Consider the following 27,262-nt stretch of genomic DNA (forward strand, 5'->3'; position numbering starts at 1 on the left):
CTAGAAACCGAAACAGAGAGGATTTTCCTTACCCTCTTTTGCATGTAATCGCCGATGGTGCTACGCGTGTGGATCCATCATCGGACGTACGCAATCATCGGACGGGGGCTCACGGGGGGCTCCCCTCCTCCTTGTTAGACATACATATTCTGCGGCGCGTTGGCCAGACCATTCTCGAATCGTTCCTCATTTCCGTTCGGTAACGACATCGGCTGCATGCTTTTCTTTTTCCTTTCCGGGCTCGAGTGGCATGACAGGTTCTTCCACCTCCTTTTTTCTCGAACGGCGCAAAACACTCGCCGATCGAAGCGTAAATGGTGCATCGTTTCGTTCGATCCGTGTCTGTATAATAAATCAAACCGATCTTTTGGTCATTTCGTCCACATCCCAGTGGATGGACATTGCAGTGGTTGTAGTTGATGTTAATGTTAACCTATGATCAAAGAAGTATGCGACATATACGCGGTTTCTTATGTAATGCCTCTGACTCGACGTTAACTTTCAGTTTGGTACTTATATCAACTGTCATTAACTTATGAATTTTGTATTAGTACTGAAGGACAATATAAGGGTCACTTCGATCAAACTCCGATTAACTTAATCGTTGATTAGTCCATTGGAAATGACCACTCGCATTATTTGTCAATCTATTTAATGAGAAAATGCGATTGATCATTTCCAATGGACTAATCAACGATTAAGTTAATCGGAGGTTGGTCGAAGTAGCCCTAAGTAATTTACAATCATCCCATATAACTGACTGCAAATTACAATTAATTACACAATTAATAAAAAATACATTTTATTTTGTATTGTTCATACATTTTTAAATAAATCAATGATATATAATATCATTGTTCTCACTATTAGTAAAGAATTGATCTAATGTAGATATCTATACTTAAGAATGCCAAATGAATGATGTCAATTCATTGTACAATGCATCGTAATTTTTTCGTTAAAATATAGCGATGATAAAGATCGTAATCTTATACATATAACAACTAAATCAAACAAACTCGATTAAGTCAGTCGACATCTAGATAATTATTTAATATTTGGACGTTCTTAACTAACGTTATTTTCTTCGAATTCTTATTACCCAATGTTCTAAAAGGGATGTTTTCTCAATTAATTATGAAAAAGCTGCAAGTTTTGCTTTTCTTTGTTGTGAAATTATGGTGGATTGACCGGAGCCGCATACCGCTTCGAAGAGGATTGCCTTGAAAGTTTTGCACGAAGGGGGCGAGAGGCACAGGAACCGGGAATCAGGAACCAGGAACCGAGCGGCAGACCGGCTTGACTGGTCCAGAGCCTGGTCATTTGTAGGTGTATGTACAGGTACACGTAATACATCAACGGATCGAAATGCATGTGGCTGCCTCGCTCACGTAATCCGCTGGGAGTGGCGCGATACTGCTCATTCGATTATAGTTGGCTAGCTCGTGCGATTCGGAAGATAGATTCAAGGGCAAGGTGTCACATTTGTGAAAATAAAATGAAAATTTTCTACCTAAGTTGGTCTAAGAGGTAATTTAGAAGAGATCTCTCAGGAAAAGATATCAATTTAGAAATCACTTGAAACTTCTATAAAAAGCGACCCACCGTTTGCTCAGATATGTAGGTAGTTCAACATACAATTTTTCGAATTTAAATCTCGATAGTATGAATATTAGCAAAAAAAGGAGTGATGGTTTATACATATATATAAATATAAAAATTAAAATAGGATATGGGCATGAATGCTATTTGTCAATATTAAATAGCTACTTAATTTTTAAAATAGGATATTAATTAACATTACTTTTATTTTAAAGTAAAATTATTTTTCTGAAATATGTGTTCTTTTATTTTTTCTTTACACAGATTCAAAATAAAATTTTGTTTTTTAATAAAGTGCTTATCCTTTATACGAAACTATTTCTGTCATCTTTTCGTGCATTTTATGTGCATTTTCATGTATGGTGTGTAGTTCACGGAAGCGTTAGAGTGGCACTGATACAACTTATGCAAAAACTCCTGAAAAAACTCTTAGTCGAGAAATCGTTAATCATTAAGTACCTAGAAGGACGAAGTGGAAATTATTAAATTACTACTTTGGTTACTTATCTGACAAGTCACATGATGGCAAAGTTATTGATGTTCCCTTTGCACAGTGTAGGAATGGAAGATAATAAAGTAGTGCAACATTTTTTTGCAATTCGTTAATTCTACAAGATTGCTATCGAATCGTAACTTCTCATTATAGTATGAGATTATCGTTTGTCATGGAGGCCGTATATGTACTTTAATATTGCATCATTTTTGCGTATCAATTTTTTACTGTAACAAATTGGCTGAAACTTTTATTTTTACATTTGTGAAAGCAAAGATTCGAATTAATACATTTTTCAATATAATGTTAATTGTAACAATAATGATTAATGATATATGTATCGAACATTACACATGTTCTTGTTACGATACAAATAGTGTGGTGGCTTTTGAACATAATGCAATTTTGAATAATTATTTTTTACGAATCAGTAAAATGAAGGACTGTGATTTTTCGGATAAAAACTGTTGAATGCAAAAATTTTCAATCTTAGTATATTTATTATTCTTAATATTCTCGTTTCTAACATTTGATTTTGTCTGCGTTAAAAAGAAAATTCAATAATATTTAAAAAAATTATTCCATTAATATAAATAAACTTTCAAAAAATTAAATACAGCGAATATATAAACCGAATGCACCGATCGGCAGCTGATATTCGCGATTAAGGATTTCTTTATTACTATTTTCGCATAAAATTAATTTAAGTAATGTCGTTTCCGTTCGATTTTGTGAGGTATATTTATAGGCATGTTTGATCGCAAAAAATTTTAGTCGTCTTGTAAACCGGTCATTTCATTGAATGTAGTGCTCGATATTACTCGCACGTAGAGTATTGACATTCTAATAGAAACTCACAGCCATAAATACTGAAAGTCAGAGTCCGGTTGGTTGTTAGTTATCATTATATCGTGATGAACGATTTATTTTCCGAATTAGTGTCGTAGTTACTTTTTATCTCAGCGAGCTGGCGAAATAGCACACATTCACACGATTTATACTTTTGACCGAAGGGCAAAAACATTGCTCAAGTCAGGTTAATTAGCATGTCGAGACTTTTGTGAGGTCGATAAGTCATAAAATGGTCCCTGTCTATAAATAATTTTGTTCAAATAACTTTGGAATTTAATAATTTAAAATATAGATTTTGTTTTTCGCTTTTTAACTATTTTAGTTAACTGCCAATTATGCCTTTATCGATTTACATAATAATGTTTGCATAAGTTGATATCGTACTTCTCATCAAAAACTAATTGCGATAATCGTGGACAAGACGTTATCTTGATTGCATATTGCTGATATCTTAATTGATCTATCTATCAGCTAAGTCAATGAAGGGCATGCTTTTCTTAATTTTATTCGACGTACACATCTCTTTCTATTGCTTATTATGTCTCACTTATTATTATTATATTTCATATATATACAATACATATAATTAAAAAATACTAAAATATCTACTACAAAAATTTCATAAATATATCCAATAATAAAATAAAAAATAAAATAAAATAATTCCTTTTTTAATTTTTTTATTAAAAAAGTAAAATGCAAACTATAAAATATTTTTCTGTTTTGATATGTAAATTAAGTAAATATAGTTTGTTTATCTCTTAAGAGTTACCTCTTGTCTATAAAATATGAGGTAAGATAAAAAAATGATACAGAAATTGTTTGTGTATGTGCAAAAGAGATGAAAGTTATAGTGATAAAAATATTAATTTTTATGTTACTTTACTTTTGACATCATATCGTTATCTATAATATTCAGTAATCAACAGGATCTCTCTCTAAGTTGATTTAAAAAAATTAATGCTTTTACAAGTAGCATAGATTTAATTAACGCAAATTACAAGTTCAATGAGAAATGTTGTCATCGTCGATGGCAGTCGTCGATGACAGTCGAAGAATGATGGGTTTATATTCGCCTTGTTAAGTTGGCGATTTAAGCTACGACCTGCCCGACGCGGACGTGACGCTCTGTCCGACGTTCGAAAGGAAATCAGATATAATCGCGTGAACGTATCGACACTGGAAAAAGAGAAGAGATGCTTTTAATTAAAAATAATTATGCCCTGCACACACGTCGTGCGTGCAGGCTGCGTTTAGCTGTCACCGCGTGAGAGACGCCAGCAGGCAGCGGAACTTGAATATTAATCGAGATCCGGCGATCGCGACAAATTGCCTATCAAAGTAGCGTCAGTCTCGTGATCGTCTACGATCTACATCGTTCAACGGGCAGGTTATTATTACGGGGACAACTCGTTACAGGATTCCGATGGTGTATCGCAAAATGTTCGTTCGTGCAGCCTGCTTCCCCCATCGTCATCTTTTTTTCATTGTGTGCAGTCTTATCTCTTTATATATTTCCTTTCTTTTTCTTTTTCCTCATACATGAAGTAAGACATGCGGAAATAAATCATTTTTTTGGGTTTTTTTTTATTATGTTCAATATAGCGAACATTTTCTTTTCTCGTGTTTTTACTAAAAGAATTTAAATTGAGATTTGAGATTAAATTGCGATTTCTTCTTTTATAGACTTATGTCATTAATTTCTTCTTTTTCGTCTTTATACTCAAGAAATCATGACATCATTTATTCTCTAATTTTACTTCTATAGATCTATAGAAGTACTATAGATCAAACAGAAGTTAATTAAAAATGTTTTACGTACTATGTAATGTTCTCCTTTTACTCACAGAAAAAGCAATATTATATCTTTTCTTTATATTTACTTACGTACATCAAAGGTTGTCTTTTTAAAATTGAAATGGGTGGTGACCTCTTTTTAAGAAGTTAACAATTTATAAAATTTTACAATTCTTACGAATTTCATTAAATATCTATACTGTTTGAGTTGATTATGCAAGAATTATTATGTGAGATAAAAATATTTCTCTCGACGAGATAAGGATGTTTCCAACATCCAACAGCATGCTTTCAATGGAGTTTTCAAGCCCCGAACCGTATAATATTTAATGATCGTCCTTAGTAACGAGTTCACCCAAGTGCGTTCACAGTCGATATTGCACCCTTCGCGCCACACCACTTTCCACTATTGTATCGCGAGCAAAGCTATATATCCGAGAGGGAGGCATATTTTTCAAGGTTATTCGGCTGCTTCTGTCTAGCACCGAGGGCAGGATCGACCCAATCCTCCTCAACGAACCTCCCAGGCTGTTGCCGTGGCAACAGACCAGGCCAGGCTTTCCTAATACGTTTCCATCCTACCTACCCTCGCATCGTCGAGTTTTCCCTGTCGGCCTCGAGGGTGGCAAGTGCACCCGGTCGGAGATCTTCAAAAGGAAGAAAACACGATTTCACGAGCGCCATTCGTTCGGCTTCGAAGCGTCGACTGGGGAGGGAGGACGGCGAGGGATCCGGCGAGGATCGTTTGAAAGGGGGTTGGAGAGGACCGGGGCATGGGCAGGGGGTGAGAGAAAGGAACGAGAATATCCATGCATAGAGCATCGGGACAGGCGATAGGACGGGCGTTGCTATGCCGACGAATTATCATTTGCGCCCCTGTGCGTCGCTGTAAAGGGAGTCGTCGGCACCCTCTCCGCATGGTACATATACTTGGCCCCGCCTCCGGGCGCCAACGACATCGGTATGGATTTTTTTTCCCTCTGGCCCGACGTTCTCCACTTGAGAACGGCGCGACGCCGACGCCCGAATTTCGTTCAACCTATTCGTCCCTCTTTCGCCCTTTTTTTTTTTCTTCTTCTTCGCCATCGCGGCTCGAGATAGATCAGAGGAGTTCTCTCGAGCACGCTTGGACCGCGACGACCTTTTGTCGCCGGATTTTCGCCTTCCTTCCTGTTGTGCGGATGGCTGGCTCGATGCGGGCGGCGACGTCGGTGACGGCTGCGGTGACGACGCCCGGGCGCCCGGCTCAGGCACTCGAAGCCTTCGTGGGCGAATGACACGTCGCGCTCTGATGAATTTGAAGGGCGCCGCACCGGGGCTGCGATTCGGCTGGGAATTTCGGGACTGAAGATGTCGACCCTCTTCCCCACTTCCTCCCGTCTGCGTGTAATTGACGTCGCCGCCATTATCCCATGCGCGAATACTTGTATGTACAGTCGAGAACGAGTACAGACGACTTTTTTTTTATGTTATGAGGTTTTTTGCAAGTATGAAATTAAATATCGCTTTAATTTCAATTAAGTTTTTCGAGAAGGTTTTTGAATATTACTTCTGCAATTTTCGGTCTTTTTAAATATTAATTGCTTCAATTTCTGTAAAATTTTTGAGAATATATATATAACTTTTGAATTATTTTGAAGAAAATGTTCCAACTGAAACATAATTTTCAATAAACAAGAGTTTCAAACAAAAATATCTTTAATTTTAATATGAATTGATACATTATTTTTGTTCTAATACATCAAAAATAAAATACACATCTAGTATTATAATTGAATAAAAATAATTGTTATAAAAAACGAAAATAATATAGAAAAACTAACAGATATTTAACAATTTAAAAACAGTGAAATTAAATAAAAAAGTACGCAATATTTAAATTTAATTTATATAGCTAAAATGTGCGTGTAATACTTCTTTAAATTTGTACAAGCAATACGATATAATATGCAATGCTGTTAAAAGGCAAATAAATGCACACATAAGATTAACTGAAATGTATTAAATTGTTTATGGAAATTCAAGCATCCTATTACGCGTATACGCGTAATGGCATTCATACATGAATGCCATTAAAATTGTGTATTTCACATGCAATCCATAGGGATGTGAGTTTGCTGTACAATTAATATAATGTCGTTTGCGTGACCATAACGAATAATTTCCACATACTGTAACAACATTTCTGTCATTTTAGCAGCGGACATGATAACTGAAATTAAACGAGTCTTACGAGTGTGAAATTAAAGCTTACGAGACATTCACTAATTCGACAATTGCATTTTTAGAATTGTGGTAGTAGCATGGATAGTATATGTTTCATATTGCTCTATAATTTGATTATATGCGTACTACTTTGCTAATTATTGTTTATGAAAAGTTGTAAATTTATTTTTGAGCGATTTTGACGCAAACGTTTGCTTGTCTATCTCCATTTCTCTGTAATAATAAAAAGTAAAATATGATATAATGTATAACGAAGCAGTTTTCGAGACGCTAAATTTGGAAGCAAAATTGAAATTACAATGTAGATAAAATATTTAAAATAAAAAGTTGCAAAAGCGTGTATTTGTGTTTTAAATATGGCAACTTTTATAATTTCGATTATAATTTTCAATAATAATAGTTTAGACGTTATTTAGTATCATATACCATAATTTACTTTTAATGATATATAATTTGTTATTAATAATAATTTTTAATGATCCAACTTATTTGAGTTTAATATAATATTTACATCATAAAAATGTTGTAAATGCCTATGTAAATAATTCCATTATGAGTAATCTTCAGTATAAGTATTCACATTAAAAATGTTACGTAGTAACTACACTCATAAAGAAATGTTTAGATCATCATAAAATCATTTATGAAGTATAAAATCATTGATGACAAATTGTTTACGGTGTAAAAATTGGTAACACCGCAGAGTTGACAACCAAGTATTTAAACACGATTTTGTCGGTAACATCATCACTAAACACAAGTCATGTATACACAGCCGTTAAAAATGGATTTAACAATTAATGACTTAACTATAAACATGTATAGATATTAATATATTGTATCGCGACTGTGTGTGTGTGTGTGTGTGTGTGTGTGTGTGTGTGTGTGTGTGTAATATATATAATTATATGGAAATGATAACTTGAAGAGCAGATGCTTGAAATCGGTTTTACGGAAATATTTGAACCCACCAATTTTCACATGCTCGAGCGAATCTTTTGGTAATCAAAAATCTCTGGCATACATTTCTCTTAAAATTACCATCCACCAGGGAAAGTCCCTCGGATTATGTTTACTGACGCGGGCGAAAGTAAGCAAAAGCGATGATAAAGTTTTTAGGTACTCTACAGAGATAATTAAGTGTGCATTACTCTCCGCGCACGCGGCTCGTAACAATGGTTTCATCGATAGAACGACTGAATTCTTACCATTTGTTTTTTTCCGTCGTTTCCTATGGAGAAATTCACGCAACTTGCTTGCCGGGCAAATTTCTGCGTTCCGCGTCAGTTGAATCGCGCACGGCTTCGATTATCGCTAATTAATGCTTTAACGAGTACTCGTGTCTGGAACGGTAAAAGGGGCAGTCGAGTGTTCTCGAGTTAATTTCTATGGGGATTTGAACAGATCGATGCCGACGTCAGCGTCTTTCTCTTTCTCTTATTGTTCTATTTCTCTTTTTTCATGCACGGATTGAATCAACTGAGTGAGTAGGTCTGTTTCACAGTCGTGAATTTCTCGCTACAAATTGGTTGCGATACGAGATATATGCGAAACTAAGGCCGCAATACTTTAGAATATTGACAAATTTGCAAAAATTCATTTATTTTAAAATAAATATAACAGTTTGATTGTTGTTAATTAAAAAAACAGAGTCGATTGTTGTTATTTAGGGACTACTTTTCTATTATTTTATTATTAAAAATATAACAAAAAACAATGTGAAATGTTATTACGATGAAGATGAAGACAATCAATGTGTTGAAAGTAGCACATTTTAATTGAAATTTAATTCTATTTATTTTATTCTACAGCAGTAAATAAAACAAAAATTCGGGATAAATAAAACGTTTCTCATAAATGCGATAATAAAAATAGCTAAGATGCATGAATAATGAATAAAAGCGACATTAATTTCTAGTTGAAAGCGAATCAGCGAGAGCTCTCGACGCTGTTTGTGTCAAATAGGAGCGGCATCAGAACGATAATGATAAAATTCATCACGGAGATCAACGGAATTTTAGTCATGTTGAAAGTCACGCTTTTTGAGATCGCATTTGCCTCGCGTACGTCCTCGAATATATCGCAGAGTTTAATCCAATATCTCTTGTATGCATACCGTACGTACAACCCGGCGTCGATCACAAAGAGGATCACGAGAATCGAGAATTGCGGCGCGCATGTGCGCGCTCGCACACCGATACGCATCACAAGTCCCATGTGCATTGTGTATGGTATAGGATGAGTGGCACTCGGAGGGTCGAGGGTCCTTTCACGATATACAGCGGAGACCCATGGGGTTTCCCTCCGTATCGTGAGCTCTCCCACCCACCCACCCATCTTGGGTGGCCTTTGCGAAATCCTCGAGCGAGATGGTCGACGCCCTTGTTGAGAGAGCATGCAGGCGAAGAGAAGGGTAAGTTGGGTCGGCCATGCTGCCGGGGGTGTGTCCGAGGGTGGAGACTCGACCGTGGGTCTCCATGACAACCTCGTTCGGTCCCGACCAGCCGGAAGTGACGGCCGCGATACGCGGTACACTCAACCCTCCAACCGGAAGTCGCCTGTAAGCGGAAGTTCGGCGGTGGGAGCCGCACGAGGGAGGAACGAGTAAGGAGGCTCCGGGAGGGTCGGGACGGGGGTGGCGGGGTTATGGCATGGTTAGCTGGCAAAAAATGAGAAAGAACCATGCGATCGCCCGTTGATACAGCTACGGCGAAACGCACCCTACCGTGACGTCGGGATGATCGATGACGATGCCGGGAGGACGTGTGATACACGTATGCGGTACTCGCCGACAGTGTGTCGGTGTGTCCTTTGTTTTCCCCTGCGCCACGTTGATACCCGATTCGACTTAATCATAGGTTTCACGTAAGTGCATTAGGATGTATCAGATTGATACGAGCGCGCCTCGTTTGGCACATCGTGGCGCATAATGAGACGACGCGCAGTCGTGACGAAGAGGAAACGATGCGTGTATTAATTTATCCGATTAAAATCGCGGCAGAATTTACAGGTGAGTTTTACCGGAACACCATTGAGACACTTGTTTTCAATCAAAAAAGGATTCGAGCTACATATATGCGAGAGATATATGTCGTTTTTAAATTAAATGTTCTAAATTTAATGGCTATTCTTTCGTTAAAAGTATAAGATGAATGAAGGTGGTATATTTTTAAATTATATTAATATTATATATGATTGCAATATGTAGAAGAACTTATGATGGGGGAAAGACCTTGTTTTTCCGCAAGCCATATAGTATAATCTAAAATCTAAAAATATATGCAATACAATTAAGTTCTTAATTGCTGAAGGAATCACTAGATGAAAGCAATGGTGAAAGAGGAAAAGAATTGCCGGGCCATTATTATCCTCCTCGCGAGGGAAAAACTCGCGGTTTCCCATCACGTGGAACAATCGCTTACTTACAACCGGCGCGGCGGCGAGCCGTTAACGCCGCGGGGAAAAGGGGAAAAACGTAACGAGCTAAGTAGACTAATCTTTTCCAATGGCTGCCTCCTTCGCGGTCTTTCACCACCGCGTCGAGTCGAGTCGCGCCGCGCCTTCGTACGCTCGAGGAGCACGTTACAATCTCTCGACGGAGAGATCGTAATCCTTATTATCTTGATAGATGCGGCCCTCTCGTTAGCAACGATGTATTCTTTGCTCGGGCTTTACGAGCTGTAAAATAATTTAGTCGCATACGTATTAGGTGCGCGCCGCGTGCTCGCGTGGTGTGCACGTGCAGCGTGCGTTGCGTGCGCGACGCAGCATGCGGCGTCTCGTTATACACGGCTAGATACCCTGATCGACGCACCTTCGCGTATAAATATTTACGCAGCATGCCAGGCGGAGCCTCGCGAGATCGCGTCTTCGCGCGAAGGAGACTGCGAGAACACGTTCCGCGAGGGAGATCTATTCGAGATGCGATGCAGAGTCGAGCAGGCGTGCTGCCGTAGGGAAACGGCGTTTCCACCGAAATACACCTCACATCGACACTTAAGTCGACTGTAAATCATCGTTAGAACCCGAGTTCTCTAGCTGATATGGCAATGCGGTAGGTGTATCGCGGCACCGGTAATCCGCGATTTCATGGCATACCTTTCCTTGCAGGCGCTCGTATACCCGCGTGAACGTCGTGAGAGCCGTGATCCAATCGGCGAAATTGTATGATGGTTCGCGAACGGGAATACTGATGAATTTTCCCATAACAAATGGAAAGGCGAATATTATCCCGTTTCATGATATAAACCTCGTTTCTTGTTATGATCGTTTTGTATCGTCACTTTAAAAAAGTTTAATTTCTGCGATATATATTTGAATATATTATATTTAGTCATTTTTTAAGTTTTTCATATTTATTGCGTTATTTTATGCGTTTTGATTCTGATAGCTTTCGATTAAGATAAATAAAAGGATAAATGCATAAACAAATAAGAAAAGTATATATTGCGCTAAAGCAAAACAAATATGAAGAAAATCAAGGTTTGCGAAATTATTCTACATTCATAATTGATTATATATTTAATCAATTATACATATTATATTATAATTAAAGAATTTTGATACACGTGAAAGATTATTGAGGGAAATTATTATCCGATTGTACGAAAATATGTACGAGACAAATAAATATTATGTAAATGAATCTTGCTTGGCGGTACTGTATAACAGCCTAGTACTACTGTCGTTCGCTTAAAATGCCTTAAAATTTACGAGGAACGTATGTGCCGGTCAAATTACGATGCCAATTATATCAGCCATCTTATGTAGTGGAAAGTAGCTAATGAAACTCGATACTTCGCAAGTATGACTGCATATAATTGTGACTTCCCGCCGAACTTATCTTTTGTAATACTGCATTTATTCAGGAATTCTCATTTGCTGTATCGTGTAAGGTTTAGAGTATAAATATTATACGTATCGTCACACGTACATTACACGTGACAATCACACGCAATTACGACAATCCGATACATCCAAATGCACTTATACAAAACTTATGTCGAGCATTCACAAACCCAGATAATGTCCATTTCTATCAACGCAGGTTAATTTTAATCTTGGTTTAACTTACCTGTCATCTTTTCCTAGTTCTAAGAGTTAGAAAAAGATACTTAGTAAGTTAAACCGCGATTAAAGTTAATCTACATTGGTAAAAATGGGCATAAGGCAGATAAGGCATTATCATATGCACGCTGTACCGTTCAATGAAAGATGTGGTGGTATATGCGTAGAGCAGATTGATTATTGCCATATATACTATACCTAATGTGTTGTATATTGTTATTCGTTGAAATTAACTGAAATTTTCAAGTAATTCTCCTAGGGTTATCTCTAAGGCAGAGAATCTACGTACACAAAATTTCAATTAATGTTATATAATTAAAGTCTATAGGAATGTCTATAACAATTGTTAAGGAACAATTTTATTAAAAATTTACAATTGTACATTATTACATCAATATCGTATTACACAAACTTTGATTATATGCTCTCTTGTTTTTTATGCGCATATTTCGAAAGGCAAGGAATCCTCATCACATCACGTGAATCGAAACGTGGAGTGTTGTGTAAATTTGCAGGGATGGATTTTTCCGAGGTAATGACCTCATCCATTGTTTGACCACGCCCAGTCGGCCATTTTTGCCGAAATTATCGAATTTATAATTAATTAATGCTATCTTTTCCTCGGTAGCATCGGTTGTATCAGCGGAAGCGAAATTTTTTACAAATTTTGCGAGCTTGTACACTGATGCGTTTGAGTGATTTATTCTTTTCACGAATGTGATATTATCTGCGACGGTCGAAAGAAAATAATCTCGAAGAGATCAGTGTAAATTAAATTTTAATTAGGTGTAGTGCTTCGAATAATCGGGCCGAAAAGATCGGAATGACGTTTATTACGTTCTCTCATGATTTTAAATATGTATCATGTTGTATTATTTGGTATTGTTTCCTGCTCTTGACCCCCCCAAAAAAAATTCTGCATGGAAGTTAGAAGTATAGTATGTGTCTAGCAACTCACGTGTCGATAAGTTGATATACATAGTTATATATACCTATATACCTATATACCTATATACATTATATACCTATATTCATATATAGGTAAATGTAATGTTTCGTTTCCTGAAATAGTTAATTTAACAAATACAATAATTTTTTTAATATAAACACGAAGTTATATTAACAAGTAAGTTAATTTATATAAATCTAATCTTATTATAAAATTCCCTCTAGTTATTTTTTATAATTGTAATATTACGTCTTTATTATAAATTTTTAGAATTCACAATAAAAAGGATGTTAATTTCAACGAGCTCTTTTGAAAGACCATTCGACAAATAAATAAATAAGTTTGACACTTTCGATCATTGGGTAGGATTTTATGCCTCTTTTGTGGAAAACTTGTTTGTATTCAACGTCCGCAATTCGATATCTTATAGGAGAACGCGCTAGGGACCCTAGATAAAGAGAAATGTTATCCCTATAAAATATAACTTTCAATTGGATATATCGATGTAAACCCCCTCCAATTTTTATTCATAGCACGTGTGCGGAAATCCCCCATTTAGGATTAGAGAACGTTTGCAAGTCGGAACACATAAATTTATACTGGAAGTTGTCTTTATATCAATATCGAGCAATAATGTTCGCGTTCCTCAGACAAGTAATGGAAGAAAAATGTGCAATCCTTCAACTCGGTAACGCATATATAAACAATTTAGTTAGATAAATGTCCATGTAATGATTTTTCGCCGTTAATTCTTACTGTTTATACTTTATACAGAAACGATACCGGCCGAACCCGTTACAAGTATGAAAATTAGTAAGAAATTTTTGGACGTTCTACAATTGTCATTTGAAATAAAGTACATGAATGGAGACATTGCACCTGCTAAGAAAAGAAATCAAAGCAAAGAAAAGAAAAGAATTAAAGCGATAGAGGAGAGAATGGATGTATTATATGATAATGTAATCGATGTTTTAACGTATCAAAAATTTGACGATATTGTTGCTTTAGCGGCAACTTATTGCAACATAGGCTTACAATATGTTCATTCTACAGAACTTGACGATTTAAATCATGCTATACATTGTTTTATAAGATGTTTGGAACTGTTGAAAGGGAACCGGGATGACCGTAAAGCTATATTGACATCTATAAATGCATTTAACCAATTGAGTTTAGTTTCTGAGAAAGCCGACAAAGAGGTGTGTCTTGATAAATTGTTATTGTTGAAATATACGGCATTTAAACTATATTTGGACCACACATTTAGTAAGACTAATCCCATCCACATAGCAAGTCTTGTTGGCATTAAAGAAAAAGAATCAAATCCTTGGATTATCTTGACCACTTTGCATCATACAACGTTACAGAGCTTAGGACTTGAATATCTTAAGAGGCCGTCTTCGGAAGATATGTACGCATTTGTATTGTATGTGGAAAACATGTTAAACACCCGACTGACAGACATGGTATTTGATAAAATAAAATTTGATGAAAAATGTCTTGATATGGCTTTAACCTTATTTGATCTGTCTAAATGCTTTCTAGCAAACGGTCATTTTGTTAAAGCTAAAAATTACATTGCTATTGCAGATTATATAATACACAAATTTGTTGAAACCAGATTGGCAGAAACGGCAAAAAGAATAAATTGTTTCTGCTTGTCTAAAAATTACATCTATGCCCGTGTCATTAGTACTAAATCTTGGGGTTCCTATGGAGTTTCTCTTTTACGTTTCTGGATGGAAAAATTCTCACAGAATAAGGATAGCAAATCTTCTAAGATACAAGATTCTATGTCAGAATTAGAAATAAAATTCGAGCTGCCAAATTCAATATTTCCTGCCCTGGAAAAAGAATTAAAACACGTAAAAACTATTGAGATCACGGAAACATGTATATTAAATCTTACTGTTGCCAAATCGGTTTTTGAAAAAACTTGGAGCCTATTTGAAAGAGTGAAAGAATATTTCACTGCAGACTCTAACATTAAAATGTATGCAATGATAACACTTAAAATTTCGGATGCATACAAATATTTAGCTGGTTTTGAAGAACAAAGAGATGAGCAAATAAAACTACATAAACGGCGAGTAGAGTCTTTAGAGGACGTTCGTAAGAAATTTCGTACAACAATTGAGGACGATAGAGAATTACAAATCTACAAACGAATTTGTTACGAAGTAGTGACTTCATGTTCCACGGTTATGGATTTAATGGCCGAGGAAACATATTACGACGAATCATTTAAAGAACTGTCAATGAAAGTTGATCAGTATGCGAAAATAATCGCAGAAAATATCAATTTTTATTTAAATAGAGTTTAGATTTTTTTAAATATTTAGTCCTTTCTAAGATTTGGGCTGAGTTCGGGGAGCGCGCTATTAGCGTTATTTGCTTATTATATCCTTGTTTTACACCTGATGAGCGATAAAGACAGAATGATGCAATAGCGCTAATATAGCGCGCTCCCCGAACGCAGCCTTGTACGTTTCTCATTATTTGTGACTTTACATTGGAGAATATTATTTGAATGCATTCTTTTATCGTATGTAAGTCATATAAGAAACATGATTTATAATTAACAAAATACTTTTCTATTAATTATCTGTATTAAATATGTCTGAGAATAAATAATTCTCAAATGAGTTATATTTCTTAATATTTTTACATGATAGACATGAGCAAATAAAACTACATAAACGGCGAGTAGAGTATTTAGAGGACGTTCGTAAGAAATAAAGAAATTTCGTACAACAATTGAGGATGAGATCTCTGATAAAGAATTACAAATCTACAAACGGATTTTGTACGAAGTGGTGGCTTCATGTTCCACGGTTATGGATTTAATGGCCAAGGAAACATATTATTGTGACGAATCATGTAAAGATTGAAGAGCTGTCAATGAAAACTGATCAATATGCGAAAATGATCGCAGACAATATCGGTTTTTATTTAAATACAATGTAGATTTTCTTAAATATTTACTATATTTAGAATCTTTCTAAGATTTGTATATTTCTCATTATTAATGACTTTACATTAATGACTTTACATATTATTTGAATGCATTCCTTTATCGCATATAAGTTATAAAAAACATATAAGAAACATGATTCATGTTTTAAGAAAATATCTTTTTATTAATTTTGATTGGAAAGATATTTTTATTAATTTTGATTGGAAAGATATTTTTATTAATTTTGATTGGAAAGATATTTTTATTAATTTCGATTGGAAAGATATTTTCTGCAAAATAATAAAATTTGTCTGTGAAATATATAAATAATTCTTGAATGAATCATGTTCTTTAATATTTTCGTATGATAGACATATGCGTAAAAATAACACATCCTTACATTTATTATACTCTTATATTTTTATAATTGACAATAATATACAATCGTATATATTATATACATTATGTACATTATATACAGTTGTATAAGAATTTTGTATTATAGAAATTATATAAAATTATATAAATTATATAATTTTTATAAATATATATTCTTATATATAAACAGACAAATTGTAAAAGTTTATATCAATGCTCATAGAACTGTGTGAAAAAAATATTTGGCAAAGAAATTGGAATTTTCAAGTAATTTACTCTATTTGTGTATTAAGCGATTTAAAGGCAAATATATTTTCTATACATTTAAATGCATTGACAACAGACTCCAAGAGTATATTAATTTACCTTCTCAAAGCGGCGTGTTTGATTCCAAAGTAAAGTGTTGCTGGTAATTTGAAGGTATAACTATGGTATATGCGTAGAGCAGATTGATTATTGCCACATATAACCTAATGTGTTATATATTGTTATTCGTTCAAATTAATTGAAATTTTCAAGTAATTCTCCTAGGGTTATCTCTAAGGCAGAGAATCTACATACACAAAATTTCAATTAATGTTATATAATTAAAGTCTATAGGAATGTCTATAACAATTGTTAAGGAACAATTTTATTAAAAATTTACAATTGTACATTATTACATCAATATTGTATTACACAAACTTTGATTATATGCTCTCTTGTTTTTTATGCGCATATTTCGAAAGGCAATCCTCATCACATCACGTGAATCGAAACGTGGAGTGTTGTGTAAATTTGCAGGGATGGATTTTTCCGAGGTAATGACCTCATCCATTGATTGGCCACGCCCAGTCGGCCATTTTTGCCGAAATTATCGAATTTATAATTAATTAATGCTATAATATATTTTCCTCGGTAGCATCGGTTGTATATAGCGGAAGCGAAATTTTTTACAAATTTTGCGAGCTTGTACACTGATGCGTTTGCGTGATTTATTCTTTTCACGAATATGATATTATCTGCGACGGTCGAAAGAAAATAATCTCGAAGAGATCAGTGTAAATTAAATTTTAATTAGGTGTAGTGCTTCGAATAATCGGGCCGAAAAGATCGGAATGACCTTTATTACGTTCTCTCATGATTTTAAATATGTATCATGTTGTATTATTTGGTATTGTTTCTTGCTCTTGACCCAAAAAAATTCTGCATAGAAGTTAGAAGTATAGTAAGTGTCTATTAGCAATTCACGTGTCGATAAGTTGATATACATAGTTATATATACCTATATACCTATATACATATATATCTATATACATATATACCTGTATTTATATATAGGTAAATATAATGTTTCGTTTCTTGAAATAGTTAATTTAACAAATACAATAATTTTTTAATATAAACACGAAGTTATATTAACACAAGTAAGTTAATTTATATAAATCTAATCTTATATAAATTTAATCTTATCTTATTATCTTATTATAATCTTATCTTATTATAATCTTATTATAAAATTCCCTCTAGTTATTTTTTATAATTGTAATATTACGTTTTTATTATAAATTTTCAGAATTCACAATAAAGAAGATGTTTATTTCAACGAGCGCTCTTTTGAAAGACCATTTGACAAATAAATAAATAAGTTTGACACTTTCGATCATTGGGTAGGATCTTATGCCTCTTTTGTGGAAAACTTGTTTGTATCCAACGTCCGCAATTTGATATCTTATAGGAGAACGCGCTAGGGACCCTAGATAAAGAGAAATGTTATCCCTATAAAATATAACTTTCAATTGGATATTGGTGTGAATTCCCTCCAATTTTTATTCATAGCATGTGTATGCGAAAATCCCCCATTTAGGATTAGAGAACGTTTGCAAGTCGGAACACAAATTTATGAATTTATACTGGAAGTTGTCTTCATATATCGAGGAATAATGCTCGCGTTCCTCAGACAAGTAATAGAAGAAAAATGTGCAATCCTTCAACTCGGTAACGTACTCGGTAAATAATTTAGTTAGCTAAATGTCCATGTAATGATTTTTCACCGTTGGTTCTTACTGTTTATACTTTATACAGAAACGATACCGGCCGAACCCGTTACAAGTATGAAAATTAGTAAGAAATTTTTGGACGTTCTACAATTGTCATTTGAAATAAAGTATATGAATGGAGACATTGCACCTGCTAAGAAAAGAAATCAAAGCAAAGAAAAGAAAAGAATCAAAGTGATAGAGGAGAGAATGGATGTATTATATCATAATGTAATCGATGTTTTAACGGATCAAGAATTTGACGATATTGTTGCTTTAGCGGCAACTTATTGCAACATAGGCTTACAATATGTTCATTCTACAGAACTTGACGATTTAAATCACGCTGTACATTGTTTTATAAGATGTTTGGAACTGTTGAAAGGGAAACGGGATGACCGTAAAGCTATATTGACATCTATAAATGCAATTAACCAATTGAGTTTAGTTAGTGAGAAAGCCGACATGGAGGTGCCTCTTTATAAATCTTTGAATGCGGCATTTAGACTATATTTTGAATACACACGTAATTATACTAATCCCATCCACATAGCAAGTCTTGTTGGTATTAAAGAAAAAGAATCAAATCCTTGGATTATCTTGAACACTTTGCATCATACAACGTTACAGGGCTTAGGACTTGAATATCTTAAGAGGCCCTCTTCGAAAAATATTTACCAATTTGTATTGTATGTGGAAAACACATTAAACATCCGACTGAGAGACATATTGGTATTTGATAAAATAAAAATTGATGAAAAATGTCTTGATATGGCTTTAACCTTATTTGATCTGTCTAAAAGCTTTCTAGCAAACGGTCATTTTGTTAAAGCTAAAAATTACATTGCTATTGCAGATTATGTAATACACAAATTTGTTGAAACCAGATTGGCAGAAACGGCGAAAAGAATAAATTGTTTTTGCTTGTCTAAAAAGTACATCTATGCCCGTGCCGTTAGTACTAAATCTTGGGGTTCCTATGGAGTTTCTCTTTTACGTTTCTGGATGGAAAAATTTTCACAGAATAAGGATAGCAAATCTTCTGAGATACAAGATTCTATGTCAGAATTAGAAATAAAATTCGAGCTGCCAAATTCAATATTTCCTGCCCTGGAAAAAGAATTAAAACACGTAACTATTGAGATCACGGAAACATGTACATTAAATCTTACGGATGCCAAATCGGTTTTTGAAAAAACTTGGACCCTACTTGAAAGAGTGAAAGGATATTTCACTGCAGACTCTAACATTAAAATGTATGCAATGATAACACTTAAAATTTCGGATGCATTTAAATATTTAGCAGGTTTTGAAGAACAAAGAGATGACCAAATAGAACTGCATAAACGGCGAATAGAGTGTTTAGAGGATGTTCGTAAGAAATTTCATACAACAATTGAGGACGATAGAGAAATACAAATCTACAAACGAATTTGTTACGAAGTGGTGACTTCGTGTTCCACGGTTATGGATTTAATGGCCGAGGAAACATATTACGACGAATCATTTAAAGAACTGTCAATGAAAACTGATCAATATGCGAAAATGATCGCAGACAATATCGGTTTTTATTTAAATACAATTTAGGTTTTCTTAAATATTTACTATATTTAGTCCTTTCTAAGATTTGTACATTTCTCATTATTAATGACTTTACATTAGTGACTTTACATATTATTTGAATGCATTCCTTTATCGCATATAAGTCATAAAAAACATATAAGAAACATGATTCATGTTTTAAAAAAATATCTTTTTATTATTTTGGTTTGGAAAGATATTTTTATTAATTTTGATTGGAAAGATATTTTTATTAATTTTGATTGGAAAGATATTTTCTGTAAAATAATAAAATTTGTCTGTGAAATATATAAATAATTCTTGAATGAATCATGTTTCTTAATATTTTCGTATGATAGACATATGCGTAAAAATAACACATTCTTACATTTATTATACTCTTATATTTTTATAATTGACAATAATATACAATCATATATATTATATACATTATATACATTATATACAGTTGTATAAGAATTTTTTATTATAGAAATTATATAAAATTATATAAATTATATAATTTTTATAAATATATATTCTTATATATAAACAGACAAATTGTAAAAGTTATATCAATGCTCATAGAAGTGTGTGAAAAAAATATTTGACAAAGAAATTGGATTTTCAAGTAATTTACTCTATTTGTGTATTAAGCGATTTAAAGGTAAATATATTTTCTATACATTTAAATGCATTGACAACAGACTCCAAGAGTATATTAATTTACCTTTTCAAAGCGGCGTGTTTGATTCCAAAGTAAAGTGTTGCTGGTTACTTGAAGGTATAACTAGTCTTGCGCTGATGGTGTCGAACGTGTATTACGCGATTGCAGTCGCTGTGACACTCGCAGCTTTGGCCAGAAACCCATTACCTACCTTGCTTAAACGATCCCTCTAGATGCTGACAAAAATTATGCGAATATTAATATTAATTTAAATAGTTACAACAAAGAAACAGAGATTGAACGTGTATGTACAACACAGAATGTATAATTAAAATTTTCTGAAAAGCATGCAGACATTTGGCCAAATATTAATATAGTCGATTTGAGATATACTGTAGAACGGAACCTTTTTTAATTTTCTGGCTGCTCAGTAGAAAGTCTCATCTGCTTACTTTGTGTTTTAATTCCGTTTCTACTTGTTTCTTCTGAGATTTCTTTTATCGACTGAAAATTCAAGTTTATTTTAATGATATCAAGTATAAGTATTGGTGAATGAGAAATATTCGGCCTCCAGTTGAATCAGTATCTCTTGTAATGTTTTGCTAGTTTTCTTATCAATACAAAAGAAATTTTTTTAATAGTAATAAGTGAAATAATTAAATTATTAATGTCAATTTAAAGTAATGTGATGGGATATTTAATTTAAGAGAAAGCAGGAATCTGAGAATTTTGATAGGTGGTTTCAAACTTTGCTACTGAATTCGAGCTGGTTTTAATATCCAATTTTTTCCGCACTTTTTTATATCGTTATATATTACATGTATATGTATATTGCGTGTGTCTGTGCGCATTTTAATAAGCCGACGATTGATTAAATTGAAAGACTTATCAAAGCTAATTAAACGACGTAGAGAGATAATGTTTTGATCACGCGTATATGATTGCTGAGTAAATAATCTTCTTGTAACTGTTTTCTGTTGCAGGTGAGTTTAATCCATAGTTTTAATCGCATGTTATTGCTGTTGAAGATCGAGAAGCGAGATTCGCATATTGCGGATTCACCTGTTATCAACAGACTGAATAATTAATTACTGGTATGTTTCTTATTTAGAATCTTGTGCGATTTATTATCTTTGAACCGATAATAATAGAATAAGAAAAAGTTTGCGTGAACACAAACATAAATTACGAGATAAGTTTATGAAAAAATAAGAAACATAAGAGAGACATAATTAGATCTCGTTATTAAAGATTTTGTTGTTAATTTTGTTAAATGTAGATGTCATTTAAAAATTAAGGTTTTTTAAAAAATTTTTGCGTGAATATGTCGCAAGTATATGGAACAATTAATATTTTTAAATATTTTATTTTGATGCAGTGTGGAAGTCTTATGGATCTTTTCGTATAAACAAATTAATTTACAAAACATTGAATTTAAACTATTTCTTCTATTGCAATAAGCATTTAATCCAGTTATATTTTCAAATTTAATCTCGATATTGCTGGTTTATGCCCATTCAACCTTGAACGATTTATTTAGGGGAATAGGAAGAAGGACAAAACAGAACTATATTTATGATAATGCGCAGTACCGCAGTACGAATATGCGCTACGTATGCAATTAGCATTTTGCGGATTAATGAAGCAATTAGAAGTTATCGTATCGGTGCGTTTTATCTTGCTTTACGACTATGATCGGTTGAACTGTTCGTAGATCATTTTATTGGGATACACGGCTGTGTGAGATACGGAAGGTTTTAAAAGCGGTTATGCCAAAGACGCGAATAAATCATTCCATTTGATTTCTGCAATCAAAATGTAAATCGTGTACTTCTTCTTTCCCGGATATCGTTGCATATGTCGTAGGCACGTGCATCTGCGATACGGTTGTTTCAATGTGATAAATGATAATGTTATCCGCACCGGAAGGAATATTTCACCTCGAGCAAATCGATCTTCTATCGCAGCGTTTTGTCTCACGATTTATGCGCGCTTTGGATTCTCTTCCTGCGAATGTCGGGCAACAAATAGCGCGTTACTTTGAACTGCTTTTATTACATCGAAATGGGAAAATTATATGAAAATCGTTATTTATTTATATAATCAGTATACAGTATACAGTATGTCATATAATTAACTTTATCCATTTTAATTAACATTTACTATACTTAAGAGTCTAAGGTTTTCGTTTTATCTAGAAATTCTTTAATCAATAAAGTGACAATTTTTGATTCACAATAGAAGATGTCAAAATATTATAATAATTTTTTAACTGCTTGATGACGAACGTTAATAAACGTTAATAAATAATAAATAAATGTTAATTTTTTAAATAAATAATAAATAAATGTTTGTGAGTAACTTATTAAATAATTCAAGCTTTAATATGAGAAATTTATGAAACGAAATAAGACTGAATTAAATTTTTCATAAGAAATGTTCTATGTTTGGATTGATTAAAACATTTATAGATAAGAAAACACATGATACATTTTTTAATCTACGTGTATTATTATTATCATATTATAACATTGTAACATAAAAATATTATAATGTTATTAGTTTTGGGGAAAATAAGCTATCAAATTACGAAATATGATCTTTCTTCATCTTTCATGATCTTTCTTGTTCTTCTAAAATATTTTGTTTTAAAAGGCAGTTTCATAATGCGTGGAAATAGTTATTGCGAACACTCCTTTGCCGTTTATGTGCCATTGCCGCGCTACTAGAATCGATCTTAACACGGCGACTAAAGCTATGATATTGGTGCGTTTGTCTCGTACACAATGTTTCTAATATATGTGAACGTTACAATCTGACACATATCGGCCAGACTGATATGTAGCATGCCGCGGCGCGGCGACATCCAGTATCCGGCCTAAATATTTAGCACGGCCGATAATACACGCTCCAATGATCGCCATCCGCGGAATTCGCCGACCTTGAGGAATTCTCACTTCGGTTATCTTGTCACCGTGCGGCGCGGCGGCCGAACGAACGCGCTGGGAGAAATTTTTCCTCGTTCGCCATTCGCAACGCGTCACCTTTTTTTTCGATACGCTCGCAGATAAGAGTGAAACGTCGGGCTTAGGGGAATGTTTACGATTCCCCGCGGCGTGGTATACGTACGCGCGGAATTTTATGCAATCGCACCTTGTCACGCCACGCGTAAATGTCCGTATAAATTATCTTGTAGGAAGTAACGCTTAGGCCGAGACGGAGAATGTTTAATAACGTTATGGTATTTAACGATATCTTTCGATATCTTCATATATGTATTATTCATGAATTTCCTCCTTTAATTATAAGTGGCATAAAGTAATTGAATTACGGTAATGAAACGCGAAAAATAATCTTTATGTAATTGGATAAATCTTTCAAATAAGATATAAGATAATGATCTACATTAAATTTCATTTCAATTACTGGATACATTTATTATTCTTACGTGCGACAAATGTTACCAGTTACCACGTGTGAGAGACGCGATTGTTCTTTTCATGGTAAGAGCGCGACACATCTAGAGAGAGCACGAGTCATTATGGTAGTAAATAACGGCGGTAAAAAAGTTAGCGGTAAATCGAACAAATGAGCGAATCATTCGCGCGGATCGACCGAACCCTATCCTGACGATTCATCATTTTATGAAGTGACCAACCTCTCATAGGATCGTTCAGAGGTGCCTCTGGCGGACCAGACCTCGACCCCAATGATTATAACTCTCGTCTACTTTGCGGATACCTCCTCACCTATCCACCTTTCCTTCTTCTTTTCTTACTCTCTCCTTTTCCCGCCCTGGCATGCTTCCCCTCTCGGATTTCTTGTAATGGACCATGTGATGAAATACTATATATATTAATATGAAATATGTGCTTCGACCATGAGTCGTGGCAATTTATTGAAATTCGGTTTAACACGTAAATTGAATTTCATAAATCTGAAACGTATATCTTTTATTTACCAAACGTCAGACTTTGTTACAATAAACATAAGATTAGCTTGTGTTTTTATAACGATGTCATATTACGTAAATAAGCTCTGAACCAGCTTGAATTTATTAAAACCAAAATATTTTTAAATTTTGGCGAATTTTATACTTTAATCTCTGTTTGTCAAGTAAGAAATAAACAAGAAATATACGGATATTTCTAGATTACATTTTCCATATTTCACTCAAAGTGAAAGATAAAAAAGTGTTGAAGTAATATGAGAAAATATCGGCGATTTCTGACATAATTTGACGTGGTGACGTGTTTCAAGCGGAAAGGATAATTTTATTTCTTAATAAAGCGAAATGGAGCGTAAACATCTTTCTACTCATTTGTTTGTCGGGGTTAAATAAGTTTATTGCGACAACGCCGTTCGCTTTCTTTCCGCTCGTTTCACTTTTTCTATTCGTTTCGTTCGATGTAACAAACGATCTGGTTGTAGGAAGGAAAACGTCAGCCATGGTGATATATGATACTAGATTTATAGGTGCCGTTTCGTTTATGCGTCTGAAATTTTCTCACAAAAACTTGAAGACATACTTATTATCTGTGCAGAACTGTGATAAAACGAGAATGAGTATCGTGATACGAATAAGTAACGTGATTCGAGTCGACTCTTCTACGTTTTCAACAATGTATATAAAAGATACATATCTATTTATATCATGTATATATACAATTATGTAGAATTTTAATAGTATAGTAGTACTTTAAAAAGCAAGAGGATGACATCATACAAGGTTTCCAAAAATATAATTCATACCTGAAATGATTTAATGACGTAAAGATTCACAATAGAGATTACGTTAAATAATTGAGGCTTATCAAATTTATAAATCTATATGATTTTATAATACTCTCAGATAATTTTGAAGAATGTAATCGAGATGCAAAACATAGTGCTTTTTGAGATTAATTTCTAATTACTGCCTTATTGCAACCGCATTTATCTTTACCTAACAGACAATACTTCTCTGCTTTCCACTCGATCTCCTTGCCCTCGCAACATCTTTCTCGAGTGTTAAATTACATTTATATATCTTAGTTTTTTTTTTCCTTACGATTACAGTAAAGCGTGTTGCCCGCCGCGGATTTTCCCGCTAATTGGATTTCTCCGTGCGGGCCAATAGGTCGTGCACAACCAATTTGTTCGTGGCACGTGTTTAACATAGGCTCCCTTATTATTAATTAGTTCCAGCAACATCTTCATCCCATTTATATACCTTCAATTATGTGCGCATGGATCGGGCGCACCGATGACAGATTATAGCCATAAATCACTTCATTACGCGGCGATTCCCCCGCAGCCGCGGCTAGAAATAATTAGCTATAAATTGTCCCACTGCCAATATAACGCCTCACTTTCCTGGGATTATTCGCAGCGCGACGCGGCACGTAGCGCTTTATTAAGCGCAAATGCGTAAAAGCCGCGGCGAAAGGTTTCGGGGGTCAAATCTTACGTTACGTGGCTCGAGTAACGCGCAACTAGTCATTCGATAAACTATTGCGTTGCGTCGTTCCTTTTATAATTAACGTATCGTACGGAAGATTAATGTCAGCGCGATTACAAGAGTGGTTTTCGTTTTACTCGCGCATGACCGATCTAATGAGCGTTAATGCTCTCGCGCGAACTCTTTTCGATGGGATATTATATTGCCGCGCCGCTGTAAAATCGCTCTTTTAATCCTTGATTATATATGGTATGTTTTATATCTATACATACACATACACACATATTATCTATCGGGGTAATAGAGGTACACAGAGCTTGTAGAACAGGAAAGCCTCGTCGATCGTACTTTATGCGGTGGATTTTAATCAATCATTTATTTACTTTTGCACGGTATTATATGTTTTTGTTAAATCCGAGTGTGATATACACAATTTAAATACATATCTTTTTCTGAATTAATGCGCGATTGAAAAGTTATTAAACGTAAATATAAATAATTAAAAATAAATCGGTGTTACAGGCTTATTTTGATAACGCGATTGATAAAATGGTAGAAGTTCCTTTATTGCATTTTATTGGTTTCTAAGTCAGATTTTAGTTTATCAATTTTAACGGCTGTTCGGTGTAGTCATATCATATATATATTATATATGCAGTTGATAATTTTATTAATTAATAAAGCGATAACTCTACTATCAGGTGAATCGATAAGAAACAAGTTCCATGTAAAATGGAATTAGCAATGAAATTAACAAACTTAGCGAGATAACGACGTTGATGAATGAAAAGATCAGTATCATAAATGTCATGTGAGATCTTGATTAGTTTCTTGGGGGTAGATTAGTGTCATCTCTAAGTACAGTTGTAACGACATAATTAAGCAAGATATAAAAATATGTTTTTTTTTAAGGACAGGTTTTTATCAGACGCTACTTTTTGTGCTTAGTGTCTGGCTTATCGGTTAATTTTCAATTAACTCTGCTTAATTATATAGATGTCAATTTTATATCACTAATGTGAAATGTGATAACTAATCCAATTGCAGATAATTTCAAAATATGTATTCAACTAGTACATGATTTTGACTTATAGAATTCAAATTTATTTCAATGTCAATTTATTATTTACATTACAATTATCCTCTTTGTCATGGAATTCAAAAATATATTTTTGCATCGCTTTTATCGAACAATTCTTTGTTCGCAGTTATTAACTCCGCTGGATTATTTTGGAAATTTTCGTGATTATCACTTAT

General features: G+C 34.0%; 4 protein-coding genes across 8 annotated transcripts in view; 3 read left to right on the forward strand and 1 right to left on the reverse strand.

Moving 5' to 3' along the window:
• The window catches only part of LOC139776200 (uncharacterized), a 39,940-nt gene extending 34,500 nt beyond the window's left edge, over positions 1-5,440 (reverse strand). For 3 of the 4 annotated variants that reach the window (XR_011719030.1, XR_011719029.1, XM_071712737.1), the window contains exons 1-2: positions 5,331-5,440; positions 145-342 (exon numbers count right to left, since the gene is read on the reverse strand). Coding sequence is in view for 1 of the 4 variants with exons in the window: in XM_071712737.1 (XP_071568838.1) it covers positions 145-342; positions 5,331-5,428 (296 nt within the window). In the remaining 3 variants the exon portion in view is untranslated. Of the gene's footprint in view, positions 1-90; positions 343-5,330 lie in introns of all 4 variants that reach the window. The other variant, XR_011719031.1, reaches the window with a different exon arrangement.
• Mesr6 (misexpression suppressor of ras 6) overlaps positions 1-27,262 on the forward strand; it is a 199,316-nt gene that overhangs the window by 40,512 nt on the left and 131,542 nt on the right. The gene's annotated exons all lie outside the window — the stretch shown is intronic.
• On the forward strand, positions 13,649-15,350 carry LOC139776218 (KIF-binding protein-like). The gene has a single exon (XM_071712760.1). It carries the CDS (start codon positions 13,790-13,792, stop codon positions 15,308-15,310), a length of 1,521 nt encoding a protein of 506 aa, XP_071568861.1. The 5' UTR covers positions 13,649-13,789; the 3' UTR covers positions 15,311-15,350.
• On the forward strand, positions 18,402-20,016 carry LOC139776219 (KIF-binding protein-like). Its single transcript, XM_071712761.1, has one exon. It carries the CDS (start codon positions 18,414-18,416, stop codon positions 19,923-19,925), a length of 1,512 nt encoding a protein of 503 aa, XP_071568862.1. The 5' UTR covers positions 18,402-18,413; the 3' UTR covers positions 19,926-20,016.

This window comes from Temnothorax nylanderi, unplaced genomic scaffold (assembly GCF_030848795.1).
Source record: "Temnothorax nylanderi isolate EJ_2023f unplaced genomic scaffold, tnyl_v1.0 TNYL_tig0114_pilon, whole genome shotgun sequence".
NCBI classification, from domain to species: Eukaryota; Metazoa; Arthropoda; class Insecta; order Hymenoptera; family Formicidae; genus Temnothorax; species Temnothorax nylanderi.